At 46.6% G+C, this 14,620-nt stretch overlaps 1 protein-coding gene across 12 annotated transcripts in view; it reads right to left on the bottom strand.

Moving 5' to 3' along the window:
• ROBO3 (roundabout guidance receptor 3) overlaps positions 1-14,620 on the bottom strand; it is a 333,100-nt gene that overhangs the window by 48,119 nt on the left and 270,361 nt on the right. For all 12 annotated transcript variants that reach the window (XM_083480343.1, XM_083480341.1, XM_083480342.1 and 9 more), the window contains exons 7-8: positions 9,815-9,939; positions 7,015-7,186 (exon numbers count right to left, since the gene is read on the bottom strand). In XM_083480343.1, the coding sequence (XP_083336469.1) occupies positions 7,015-7,186; positions 9,815-9,939 (297 nt within the window). The remainder of the gene's footprint in view (positions 1-7,014; positions 7,187-9,814; positions 9,940-14,620) is intronic.

The following is a 14,620-nucleotide window of genomic DNA, read 5'->3' on the forward strand; positions in this document are numbered from 1 at the left end:
TGCAATCCTTCACCCTAGTGCTGTCTTCCCCAACTTGCTGCTCTACAGATGTTGTTGGACTGCAATTCCCATCGTCCCTGACCACTGGCCATGCTGGCTGGGGCCTGATGGGAATAAGAGTCCACAATATCTAGAAAGCCCCAGGCTGGGAAAAGCTGCTCTTGATCTGCTGCCCTCCTTAGCATCAAGACTCAAGGGGAGAGGGCATCAGGGCTAGATTTTCTATGCTGCATACATGAGAGATCTGCCCCCTTCTAATCCTCTGAAACTCAAACCCCAGAGGTGGCCAAGCTTCACATCTGCCCAGCAGCCCAGCGAGCTCACAGGCTCTGCCCATTATTTACAACCCTAATTACTCTCTATCGACTGGGAAGCAGCGAACGGACAAAGGGCGCTCGAGAGTTCACACACAATTGAATTTCCCAGTAACAATCAGCAGTGAAAGCGCACGCAAGGGGGCGGAGGGGGAGGGGGAGGCGAGAGAAAATCAATCAAGGCAAAGGAGCTGGCTTCAGACAGGGATCATCTGTCGCACCTGCCAAGCTTCCAGCATGAGGGCCCTGCGCCCGCCGCTCATACGAGACGGATCGCCGGCACGTCCTCCCCTCCTGCCTCGCCAAATCTCCCACGCAGCAGACAAACGGCTTGACATCATATTCGATGGCATGTGGGTGCAACCCACGAGATTGTACACAAGTCCCAGCTGCCTTTTCCCTCCTCCCCGAGTGTCAGGGGGAAGGGCGGGGGAAGATAAGGCGTGATTTAGCTCTTCTGTGCTGACGCTGAAAGGTGGCAACAGATACTTGTCCACTCACTGATGCCTCCCTGGCAAAATCACGTGCCTGATGTGGACACACACACACACAAAGAAGTGTCAATGTGCAACACACACACACAAACAAACAAACAAACACAGAGCCACGTCTCCCGTGAGCTGGAGGAGTTTTGGAAAGTGTGTGCCTTTTCTTGTTGCCGTAGAAACCCAGCTGGCGACGCTGCAACTAAATGAGGATTTCAGGGTTACAACCTCCTTTGTCTTATTAATCCCTCCCAATTGTCTGCTGCCAATGGATCAGGTGTTTCTGTTTAATAATAATAATAATAATAATAATAATAATAATAATAATAATGGAGAGGGTGGAAGGGAGGACTCTTTTGAGAGTAGAGGATTGCTCCCCGGGGAGAAGCTCAGAGGTAGGGGAATAAGGCAGTACAAAGCCTTTCATTTCCAGGTCACCAGTTCAACAAGGTGATGGTTCAACAAGGCCTATTTGGCACAAGAATGGATATGGTGGCTTCTGAGCTCTCTAGACAGGGCCAGCCCTTGGAATGACTCTCTAGTCAGATCTCCCTTCTTTCCAGGCAATGAGTTTGGGGATTCAGAGGGTGGGGAGAGAACCCCTCTCGGGCCGTGACCAGTAACGCAAGTGTTACTACACGAGCAGCACTTGTGGAAGAAGCGCCTGTAGTGCTAGTATTTCTTTGGCCTGAGGAGGCTGCATCGCTCTCCTCTGACTCTAAGGACTCCAGCTCAGAAGGCCATGGTCTCTCTCATTTTACAGAAGTCGATGACTTCTAAAGCAGGCTCTGTCCCTTTAAATGAAGGTGCTCTTCTCATGGAAGATGGAGCTAGCTACTGGGATGCTGAAGGCTTCTATTTGAGGCTCAGTCGGAGGCCGGCTGTTGCTGAAACAACATCTGAGCTCTGCTGTCATGTTAAAGCTGCAGGCTGGGCCCTGACTGGAGCTGTCCATAGTGCTACTGATGCCCTGCCCTGCCCCAACTCTCTGTAACGCCCGCAAAATAACTTTTCTATTCTGTCAGGATAATGCAGGCCATTAAGAATGCATCTTTTCAGAATAACTTGTTTCTGATTTTAATTTTTATTTATTTATTTTATGTACATACGGATCTCAACTGCAAAGGAATCACATGATATTGGGCCCACAATTCTAAACACACAGCTCCTGGTGGATGTGAGCCATTAACAGGGTCATCTGCAGAGACCTTAGTGGTTGGGCAGGGATATAGGGGATTGGCAGCCCCTGAGGTAGCCTAGGCTCAAATTGCTAAGGGCCTTGCAAATTAACACAAGAACCTTGAACCTTCCCCAGGAATGTATGAGCATCACGTGCGGACTTTTGAGCACTGGAGTTAATGTGCTAGTGATAGTGTATCCTCACAAAACTGGAGCCCCTGGACCAGGGGTAGCTCCACATAGAGCGCAGTGCAGTAATCAAGTCTTGAGGTTACCAACACATGACATCTTGCCCTGCAACATATTGGATTTGTAAGAAGATGGCTTCTTAATAAAGCATACCCTGCTCAGTGCAGAAAATGCCCAGCGTGACAGCAATTTGATTGTGCTGTTCTTTCCGTAGCTAAGTTGTTATTTACGAATATACGCCATGAAATTCCACCCACCACCCTCCTACTACTCCCACTTCTACCTACGTAACTTGACAACATTTCATTAAATAATTGTTGATTTTGATGAAGCACAGCTTGCTTGGGAGAATGGGAGGCGCAGGGGGGAGCAGGGAAGAAGCCCCCCCCCCAGTCCTATTGTTAGGTGGTGGTAATGAAGGAAATTGCCTACACAGCTATTCTTTCTCTTTCCCTCGAAACCTCCCCCACCCCTCCAATTCTTTCCAGTGATTGTAATAAAAGTGAAAGGTTTTCTGATCAAGCCAAGCCCCTTCTATGCTTTCCAGGCATCTGAATATTGCCAAGGAAACATAGACAAAATGATATTAGCAGCAAGAAGAAAAAGGGGACTGCTACGGTTCAAGAAGCGGGTGGCGTTGTGGGTTAAACCACAGAGCCTAGGACTTGCCGATCAGAAGGTTGGCAGTTCGAATCCCCACGACAGGGTGAGCTCCCCTTGCTCAGTCCCTGCTCCTGCCAACCTAGCAGTTCGAAAGCACAAGTAGATAAATAGGTACCGCTCCGGCGGGAAGGTAAACGGCGTTTCCGTGCACTGCTCTGGTTCGCCAGAAGCGGCTTAGTCATGCTGCCCACATGACCCAGAAGCTGTATGTCGGCTCCCTCGGCCAGTAAAGCAAGATGAGTGCTGCAACCCCAGAGTCGGCCACGACTGGACCTAATGGTCAGGGGTCCCTTTACCTTTACTTTTAGGGCTCAAGAAAGGTTCTTCAGTGACTTGGTGTGAAATTTCCTCCAGGTAGCAGCTGAAGGGTGTGCAACCTGTGGGTGTCCATAACTTGGACTACAACTTCTATCATCCCTGACCAATGAGCATGCCGATGGGAGCTGGAGTCCAACAAGGTGTGGAGGGTAATTGGGTCCTTCATCCAGGTAATGGCCAAACTAACACTGAGACTAGGGGACGACAAAACTAAAGGAATGGCTGGTCACTTCCTCCCTTTTCAGAAAGCTCTGAATGGATCAGTATTTTGGGGGGCAGAGGTATGTTCTTAACTGGTACTCATAGAATTGTAGAGTTGGAAGGGATCACAAGCGTCATCTAGCCCAGCCCCCTGCAGTGCAGGATTCCCCCTCCCCAATGTAGGGTTCAAACCCACAACCCTGAGATTAAGAATCTTATGGTCTACTGACTGAGCTACTGACAATGAATGGCACACTGGTATCATTCTTTAGGATATACAGTGGTACCTCGGGTTAAGAACTTAATTCGTCCTGGAGGTCTGTTCTTAACCTGAAACTGTTCTTAACCTGAAGTACCACTTTAGCTAATGGGGCCTCCCGCGGCTGCCGCACGATTTCTGTTCTCATTCTAAAGCAAAGTTCTTAACCTGAGGTACTATTTCTGGGTTAGCGGAGTCTGTAACCTGAAGCATCTGTAACCTGAAGCGTCTGTAACCCGAGGTACCACTGTACCATAACTTTTCTCTCTTTTTATTCAATAAATTTTAATTTTCCAAAATAATAAAACTTTTAATAACTGGGTACAAGCTTAGTTATATAATACAATCTCCGCAAAAACAACAACATTGCATTGGGTGCATAGTGTCATTTCAAGCATGTTCTTAAGTCATTAATGGTTAATATAGCCTTGCCACAGATAAATTTGAGAAGATGGGGGAGAGAGAATTGTTATCTTCTTCCCTTACATATAAAAGAAAGGTGCGTCAACAAAGCTATCTCTCCAAGCAATACCGTTTGCTACGCTTCTAAGCCAGGTTAGTCACTCTGAGATAGTTACATCCCAAATGCTGTTGAACCATATCTTGAGGGGTAGCTCAGCCTGAGATTTCCAAAAACACGCTAGCACCAAACGTCTGGACATCAGTAAAAAGAACAATAAATCTTTATGTCAGAATCTATGTTTAATGAAAGCAGGGCTAAAGCTGGATTTGGTGAGTTCTCCATTACACAAGAAAAACCAACAAGATACAACAAAATCTAAATTTTCAGATTTATCTAAATATCCTGGTTGTTTATATTCTAGGATTTGTCTGAGATGTTATTTTCAGCGTTCACATGTAACCCAAATGGACAGACCCTATGAAGCCCCACCCTTGTAGGTCTTAGTGAAATGTCAGGAGAAAGATTCTTGAGGTTATTATTAGGGATGGGGGTCTTGCAAAGCCAATGTACATAAGAAGAATTTCTTAGAATCACAGACTTTTAGAGCTGGAAGGGATTTTTGAGGTCATCACACCCAACCCACAGCCCAGCGGCCATAATATGCCTCCCTGAAATTTGTTTTAGTCTTGCCCTCTTATCCTCTCGTTTCCCCCAGCTGCCACCCCCATCATTATTTTCTCAGATATGCATTTAAAAGAAGGAGAGAAACTGCTCTAATGTAACAAACTACTTAAGATTCCATCAACTTATTTTTCAGTTTGACGCTGCAGGTCATGTTAGTAGCAGCATTTCATTATTTTCGGTTAGATACAAAGGCAAGATGTTGATTTAAATATGGGGCGATGACAGTAAAAAATAGTTGTGAATCATATGCAAAAATATGGATGGAAGAGAACGTGAACAGCAATCCCCCCCCCACAGACCCTTAGGGTACCCTCTTACATTTTAAAAATAATAATGGCATAACAGGTTCAAACCATAGAATGGATGGTTGTCAACACGCCAGGGGCTCATGCCATCCTCTTTGTTACAACAGCTTTCCCCACTTCCTGTTCAGCAGGAACAGAAACTTGTCATGATAATGTCTGAATAGGCCAATACAGTGGTACCTCGGGTTAAGTACTTAATTCGTTCCGGAGGTCCGTTCTTAACCTGAAACTGTTCTTAACCTGAAGCACCACTTTAGCTAATGGGGCCTCCTGCTGCCGCCGCACCGCCGGAGCCCGATTTCTGTTCTCATCCTGAAGCAAAGTTCTTAACCCGAGGTACTATTTCTGGGTTAGCGGAGTCTGTAACCTGAAGCGTATGTAACCCGAGGTACCACTGTAATGGTTTATGCCTGCCCATCCATTTTTATTTTATTTCACAGAATTTGTACACTACTTAATTGTAAAAAACAACCTCTAAGTACTTCACAAAAAACATACATTAAAGTTATCTATAAAAGTCAGAGTTTTAAACAGGTAAGCCTGACTTAAGAAGAAGGTTTTTAGCAGCTACCAAAAATATTACAGTGAAGGAGCTTGCCTAATGTCAATGAGAGGGAGTTCCAGAGTGCAGGTGCTGCTGTGTTAAAAAATTGACTGCTTACAGGTGCAGAACAGACATTTTAGAAATCAGACTATGGTATCTGATTCAGGTTTTGAGGGCAAGTGCGAACCTAGTTGGCTAATTTGGACATTGCAGCAAACTATGCTTATCACTAAATGGAGAAGAAGCTGTGAGACAGAGGAAAGTGGTGAGAGGAGCTAATGCCAGAGGCTTACTTCCAATCCTCTAAACCAGCAGTTTTCAACATGGGGTGCCTTGAATGAGAGTCAGGGGTGCCTTGGGCAACACTGGCCTTTGTCCCTCTTTCCTTCCCTCCCTCCTCTGATGCCCTCTCACATCTCTGCTGCCCCAAGGCTGAAGAAGTATCTGAAGAAGTGTGCATGCACACAAAAGCTCATACCAATAACAAACTTAGTTGATATCTAAAGTGCTACTGGAAGGATTTTTTAAATTTTGTTTCGACTACAGCAGACCAACATGGCTACCTACCTGTAGCCCCAAGGCTTGTTTGCCTCATGTCCACCTTTGGCCAGTCTCTGTCAGGCTGCTAAGACTGGGGGGGGGGCATCCTTTTTCCAGACCCTATGGGGCGGCATGAGGAGGCACCTCTCTTTGGGGCAGGGGCAGCGACTCAGAGACACCCAAGGAGAGGGGGCTGAGAGAAGACTCTAAGGGTGAGGGTGTTCAAAAGGGGCGAGGGGCTGCCAGCTCTACAGGCAAGGGGTGACATAAAAGGGCTACTGAGGCTCAGAGTGTGTTTCCTCACAGGGAAGCCGCAGAAAAAATGTAGTTGGTCAAGGGAGCTGTGGACTCGAAAAGGTTGAAAACCTCTGTTCTGAACCATGGTTTGGAGGATCATTTGAACTGAGCCACTGTGACTCTCTAACAAATTGTTTTTTTGTGATTTATGCCTTCACTATTCTCACCTACAACGTGATTCTAACTATCCTGCCCGGAAATGTTTTACTAAATTGATAGGAATTTACTCCCAGGTAAGGGGAGTCAGGGCTGCAACCTCTCTCTCTCTCTCTCTCTCTCTCTCACACACACACACACACACACACAGTACTACCATGTTTAAGGCAGGAGCCACTCTCACTTCCAGCTAAGTAATAAATGAAATTGGATCCAAGAATTGCTAAACTGTGAGTCATCCCCAGAGGCTGAGAAACTTTGGGATTACTCCCTGCCTCCTTAATAAGCAGCTATTTGATTTGAAGGAACATGATTAGCATGTCTGTGCGTTACTTGGCTTGCCGCCACCCCCACCCCCCAGGATTAGGGAAGCATTTCCTCCCAGTTAAATCTGTGTGGAGTCGGTGTACATCAGTGCCTCTCGCTCCAAACTGTCCCAGGCGTGAAAAATTTATCTTCCACTCGCAGATAACTTACCATCTTCCACTTCCAGGAGAGCTTTCGCCAGGATGCTCCCTGCCACACTAATGGCTTGACACATGTAGTAGCCCGAATCTGAAGTCTGCACGTCCATGATGTTCATCTCGCCGCTTGGAGACACAGAAAAACGGCCCATCGCCTGAGGGGGCTGGCTAGGAAAAAGCAGGATCTGCAGAAAATAAAATGGAAAAGAAGTGTTTTCAATTCCCATCCCCTGGAAACATGCAAGAAGAATGTGGCCCTTGGTTGCCAATATGGCCTTGGGTTGCTGTCCACTTCCCCACTGCCCATTTCCCAGAATGTCTCCCTCTTGAGAGACACAATAGTTCCCCCCCTTCCTTCTGTGGGATGTTGTCATGGGATCAAAAAGAGATAATGGGTGAGTCTCCAAAGATGCTTAAGAAAAAGGTACCTTGTATTTGTAATGAAATGTATTAGTATGTCAAATCCTAATACATAACTCCAAGGGAGTTATGCCTGCCATGGGTGAAACGCCATCATCTTGGAAAGCTTTCCCCTTCATCAGCCTAGTTCCGACATAACAGGAAGCTGTAGTTTCCTGCTGCGTGAATGAGATGTGGCAAGTCTTGGGCTCATGTGCCTCCCCCTCCCCTATTTTACATGCGAGAGGAAGAGATTAGAAGCATCTGCTTTGGGTTTTAAACTAACCACAGTTCACTGTGAGGTCTGAAATCAGGTAACTACGGTTTGTTTTGTGGTTCCAGCTAGGAACTGAAATCAAAATGACATTTTTCACCTATTTTAGGGTTGTCATATTTCAAAAAGTGGAAATCGGGACACAAAGTTGCTCTGTTGTTGTTGTTGTTGAGGGGAGGGCAAAGTTGTTGAGTTGTTTTTGCAAAATCTCAAAAAAAGAGAACCTTTTGAGCTACAGTGGTACCTTGGGTTACATACGCTTCAGGTTACAGACTCCGCTAACCCAGAAATAGTACCTTGGGTTAAGAACTTTGCTTCAGGATGAGAACAGAAATTGTGCTCCGGTGGCGCAGTAGCAGCAGGAGGCCCCATTAGCTAAAGTGGTGCTTCAGGTTAAGAACAGTTTCAGGTTAAGAACGGACATCCGGAACAAATTAAGTACTTAACCTGAGGTACCACTGTATTTTTTAATGAAATTCACCAAAAACTATGCTTCCAACATGGGTTGCCATACATCCAGATTTTCCTGGACATTTAAGCTATTCCTGTCCAGACACTGTTTCGGAAATTCGATTCCCGGCTATATCCGGGAAATTCCAGCCATATGGCAACCCAACCTAATTTAGGCTACTGGAATAAAGAAATTTAGTTAGCAATAGACTTTTGTGTGAAGGGCCTGTGAACTCAGAAGATGCTCAAAGATTATTTATGCCCTTTAATTCTAACTATGTATTTTGCACCTGGTTCTGGTTGGTAGAGGTTCTAGTAGAAAAACAGAAAGCAAAATGAAGCGTAGATCCAGGAAGTATGAAGCCTGTCCAGTACAGGGGTGGTGAACTTCTAACTCGTGGGCCTAATTTATCCAGGAGGGCCATTTCCCCCAAATTAGATCCACTTTCCCTGCTGTCGCCACATCACAGGTGACAGCAGGTGAAGGCATGGCTGCCACTGCTTTGAAGTCCGTTTCCAAATGACCTTCATTGAAACCAATTTCAGATGTATTTCAAAGGTGAGACCTCTTCAATTTGTCACCAGTCCTCTGTTACACCAGTCAAAGTTGGCCCACGGAAGGATCGGGCTCAGTTGCCCACCCCTGCTGCAGAGGCATAACCGCATCCTGTACCCTTGGTGGGCAGAGCAGGAGAAAAGCTACAGCTACAGCCCCTCAGAATTCTTCTCATTTTTCATGGCAGAGAAGCCAGGAGGACAATGTCACCAATTTTCTCCAGGAGGAGAGATTCTCCAACAGATCTTCAGGGATGGGACTAATTATTGGCAGCAGCGGCAGCACAGATCGTTCCTTTGGGGGGGGGGGTGTTATCGGCTAGTTGTTTTTATTGTCATTACACATAGTGGAACCTTGGTTTTCAAATGTAATCTGTTCCAGAAGACCATTCAACTTCCAAAAAGTTCAAAAACCGAAGCAGGCATTTCCATCCGGAAAACTCAATACGGAAGCTGCATGACACGTTCGGTTTCCAAAAAGTGTTCGAAAACCGAAGCAGTTACTTTTGGGTTTTCAGTGTTTGAAAGCTGAAATGTTCAACTTCCGAGATGTCCGAAAACCAAGGTACCACTGTATTCTGGTTTTTATGTTGATCTTTTCTGTGAACTGCACTGAGACCTCCTGGTATAGGGCGGTATATAAATTCTATTATTATTATTATTATTATTATTATTATTATTATTATTATTATGATGAAAATAATAATACAGTGGTACCTTGGGTTAAGAACTTAATTTGTTCTGGAGGTCCATTCTTAAATTGAAACTGTTCTTAACATGAGGTACTACTTTAGCTAAAGGGGCCTCCCGCTGCCGCCGCCGCACGATTTCTGTTCTCATCCTGAAGCAAAGTTCTTAACCCGAGGTACTACTTCTGGGTTAGCGGAGTCTGTAACCTGAGGCATCTGTAACCCGAGGTACCACTGTAATAATACCACCTCTCCAACCCAGAGACTCCCCCATCCACCCCTAACATTATACCCTCCCTATCCTACTCCTGCATGGAATTTGACCACACGTGACAACTGCATCTCAGAACAAAAGCAAGCCGAAAGATTCAGCATGCACACCCAGGCACATATTTGCACAAAAGGAAGGCAAGAGGACATGCTGTATTGGGTAAGGCCGCACCTACCTGGCTACCTTCCTTCTGCCAAAACACGGCTGGCGGTGGGTTTCCTTTGGTCTCGCACTGAAAGGTCACGGTGCGGCCTTGGGCTACAATCTGATCTCGAGGACGGGTCACCAACTGTGGTGGAACTGAGAGAAGAGGAGAGGCAAGACAAAGACAAACAGGTTTAAGACTTTGGGGGAGTTTAGACCTGCACCCACCCCTGGACCCGTCCAGTCCTAGGTTTTCCATATCCAAACCCAGTGCTATAGTCCTGGGATTGGGAAGATGTGCTCCTCCTGATCAGCCACAGCTCTCCTCACCTCTGACCTTTGGACATGCTGGCAAGGGCAGGTGCTGAAGTCCAACACCATCATCTGGAGCAGCCTTTCTCAACCTGTGGGTCCCCAGATGTTGTTGAACTACAGCTCCCATCACCCCTAGCTAGCAAGGCCAGAGCTCAGGGATGATGGGAGTTGTAGTCCAACAACATCTGGGGACCTACAGGTTGAGAACCGCTGATTCTGGAGGGACATCAATTCTCCATTCTTGTTCCTGGTCGCTATACTCTGCTGTCCTGTCTCTGGGCTATTTGCGGGTGCTTGAAAATAAAGGTTCTGCCCCAAAGACATTGACAGCACCCGATAGCTTGGTTGGTTAGAGCCTGGTGCCGATAACTCTAAGGTTGCAGGTTCGATCCCTGTATGGGGCAGCTGCTCATTCCTGCATCGCAGGGGGTTGGACTAGATAATATTCAGGTTCTCTTACAACTATATGAGTCTATGAATAGATGTATTTTGTAGCTATCTTTTCACCCTCTTATAAAATAGGGAGGGGAATAACTACCTATTCACTCTGCCTACTGGGAAGCTCTTGTGTCATGTGAAATCTCGCCTCTGGAAAAAGAATGTCTGGACAGTCAAATATAGTGCCTTCATTACTTTCTCTCTCTTAACTGGTTTGAACTAATAATAGTTATAGCAGCAGCCAATGAACTTTATAAGAGTTAGCATCTTTTAATCCAGGTGGATTGAAAGACCTGCGGGTCCTCTTGTGGAATGGGGTTGTGAAAATTGTGTTGTATGTTGCGCATGATCATGTGGGTTCTGACCCTCTTCTATCTGGCTCCCACTCATTTATAGCTCGCTCGTTTGGGGAAGGGGTAGAGCTTGCTGGTACGGCACACATGCTTTGAGTGCAGAAGGTGCCAGGTTCAAGCCCCACCATCTCCTGGTAGGGCTGGAAAAGACCCGTATATGAAACCCTGCAGAGATGCTGCCAGTCAGACAATAAAGAACTAGTTGGACCAGTTGTCTGATTCTGCATTCGGTGGCTTCCAATGTTTCTAGATATCTGGAGCACCTGCTTTCACAGTATGGGCAACCCAGAAGATTTTAAAGCAGGAACATCAAGAGGCATTTAACAAGGGAAGAGATAAAGAAAGGAGAAATGCAAACCACTGGGGTATGGTAAAGGAACACAAGCTATAACTTCACAGAGGAAATCAAACATATTAATGTGCTTCCAGATAGGCTTGGACTTTTATTTATTTATTTATTTATTTATTTAAAATCCAGTCTATAAATGCATGCAAAGGGTATCATCTTGCAATGGAAGAAAGGAAAGGAGGAGACAGAGAGAGGCAAGAAAAGAAAAAAAGACCCTCTAAATCAGCCACCGGGCCATAAATAATGTTGCAGATTTAAATTCCTCCCTGAGCACCTCTGCCTTGTTTGGAAGCTTTTCTCTCCTCTCAGTGCAAGACAAATGGCACCGGGTTTTACAAATGCTAATCGCCTGCCTTATCTTCTCTTTGCCCTCCCTCCCAAACTACCTAGAGAAGGAGAGAGAGAGAGACAATGCCCCGTTCCTCTTGCAGAGCTGTAAAGTATTTATAGGGCACCAGGCACTGTAAGAAAGGGAGGGAAGGAGCTTCAGGTGTACTATTGTCATGCTGATCACTGCAAGCCTTACTTTAATGAAGTTGTGAGTGCTAGGTTACCCGCATGCTAATCGCAAGGGGGTGTGTGACTGCTTGTTAACCAGCCCTCCCCCATCCAGAAGTCTTTTCTGGCAGAGTTTCCATGGAATGGGGAAAAATCCTCCTGATGTTTAATAGTTATTGACTGGCGCCAGAAATGGTTCATGGGAAGGGGTGCGTATGTGTGGATCTATGCAGACAGGAGTTAAATTTGCAGCAATGCCCAGTTCCATTGCCCCCTAAAGGTAAACGTAAAGGGACCACTGACCATTAGGTCCAGTCATGACTGACTCTGGGGTTGCGGCGCTCATCTCACTTTATTGGCCGAGGGAGCTGGCGTACAGCTTCCGGGTCATGTGGCCAGCATGACTTTATTGGCTCATCTCGCTTTATTGGCTGAGGGAGCCGGCGTACAGCTTCCGGGTCATGTGGCCAGCATGACTAAGCCGCTTCTGGCAAACCAGAGCAGCGCACGGAAACACCGTTTACCTTCCCGCCGAAGCAGTACCTATTTATCTACTTGCACTTTGACGTGCTTTCAAACTGCTAGGTTGGCAGGAGCAGGGGCCAAACAACGGGAGCTCACCCCGTTGCGGGGATTCGAACCACTGACCTTCTGATTGGCAAGCCCTAGGCTCTGTGGTTTAACCCACAGTGCCACCCGTGTCCCTATATCTTTGCAGACAGGATCTATGCAGACAGGAGTTAAATTTGCAGCAATGCCCAGTTCCATTGCCCCCTATGTTGCTCCTATTCTGGGTCCTGGGTTGGCTCACAAGAGTCACTGTGCTAAATAGTGGTGGAGAGAAACAGCAGCAAAGTTGGCAGCATGAGACATGTAATTGTGATTGCTATTTCAGGAACCAGCAGTGATGAATCATGACAGCAGTTACCAAAGTGTCACTGTAATTGGGTTGGACCAAAGATATGGGTCACTGATAGTCAAAGGTGATGGAAGTCCACTGTCTGGAAGACGGCAGGCGAGTTATCCCTTGGTGTATGATGCTCCATTCAGATGTCCAACTGAATGTGCAGATGTGGCACTTACTCAGCCTCAATGTTGTCTGAATGGGGTGCTCTCATGTTGTGCAAAGTCACTCAATTAGCATCATGGATGAGCATGAATTTGAACTTGGGTTTCTCATATCCAAGTCCCCCAAACTCCAGCCAAGTTGCCACAAAGATATTTAGCACGTCTTGATTTATGATATTGGATCTGCCTTCTGTCTCATTCTCCTTTGCCTCCAGATCCTAACATCTGAGAGCACACAGTGACCCTTTGCTTCAACCCCAAGGGAACCCATTCCTGTCACTACCTGGTAGTTTTTGTCTTTCTACTTCCGTGCTCATAAAATCGCATTAAGAGACCCATAAGCAAAGGCTGTTTTAAAATTATATATGTGTGTGTGTATATATGTGTATGTGTGTGTGTGTGTATATATATGAATGAAATAAATGAAGTCACACACAAAAGAGTGAGATAGAGTCTCAGATAGGTAGCACACTCCGAAACCTGAAAGGTTTCTGAAATCTCACCCTTCAAAGGTTGGAAAAACTAAATTTTAGGGCCATACTACCAGCACAAAATGTACAAGAGCCTTGGGGTGATCAGGTGCTTAGGATATTTCCTGCCCTGCTTTTTATCATCCTGACTTTCCAACGCTTGGCACAAGCACTGTGTGTAACCAAATCCCCCCCCCCCCCGGCAAAAAAAAAAAAAAAACATCAAAAGTTGGAGGGTAGGGTCAGGCCCACTTCTCCAAACGTCTGTGTAGGGTATTGTAACTTGAGGATGTGGGTCAGGTTTCGTCACAGTGTCCGGAACAACCTCATTCTCTTTCTCTCCATTTCTCTCCCTCTCCCTCCCTCCCCACATTTGATGTCCATAAATCCTGCGAGGGAGGGAGGGAAGCGAGGAAAAGAATCTGCCAGCCTTTTCTTTTGGCCTGGCAAAGGCCACTTCTCCTTTGCTGAAGGTCAGGCTTTGTCCCCCAGAAATCACTTCACCAAATGATGTGTGTGTGTTATGAGGGAACCTGGCAGCCAGCAGCCACAGGAAGGGTCATTTGGCTGGCACTGAAATCAGAGATCAGCTGCCTTGGGCCGATTCTGCGAGAAGGGGGTGGGGATGAGCAGGGTCCTTCTTAACATGTGCCTGGATGCAAGGCAGGAGACCTCTGACCTTCCAGAGCAACAGCCTGCTGTCTTGGTGATGCCACCTGCTCCACAATCAAATAAAAATGTAAATGGGAGGGAGGGAGGGGGGTCCATTTCAGCTCTTTGGTTAATGGTTGCTGGGAAAGCCCTCTTCCCAGATTATACACACACACACACCCGGACTGCACCAGGCGCCACTTCAAAGGCTGGAGGAGTCTGGATGATGGAAAGGATATTGTGACTCAGGAAATTCATTACTGCCCCTCCAGCGACGCCTCACCCCACTTCAAAGGGAAAGATAAAAAAAGAAACTCAGAGGGCAGGAACGACCTTGGGGCGGCTAAGGAAAATGGTCCCTGCTGCCCACAAATTCAGCATGGAGATAAGAGATGATGGCAGGCCACCCCCCACCCCCACCCCCACCCTCCAGGCAGGAAATTGAACTGGGTTGCTGGCTGCCTAGCAAAGAAAGGGGGGACCAGGGCAGGCAGCGTCTCCTATCACCTGGCATCTCTCACTCACCTGTGGGCCCTTATCTTCACAGCTACAAGAAGAGAAGCGTGCTTTGTTAGAGGGTGATTTATTGGCAAAAAGAAAAGGGTAGAAGGAGGAGAAGGAGAAGATAAGCCCTTGATGGGGCTGCTGTGCGTCAGAGGAAAGGGCAACAGCAGCTATTCCCAGGGTTGTTATTA

Source organism: Podarcis liolepis (assembly GCF_965112155.1).
Source record: "Podarcis liolepis genome assembly, chromosome: 16".
NCBI lineage: Eukaryota > Metazoa > Chordata > Lepidosauria > Squamata > Lacertidae > Podarcis > Podarcis liolepis.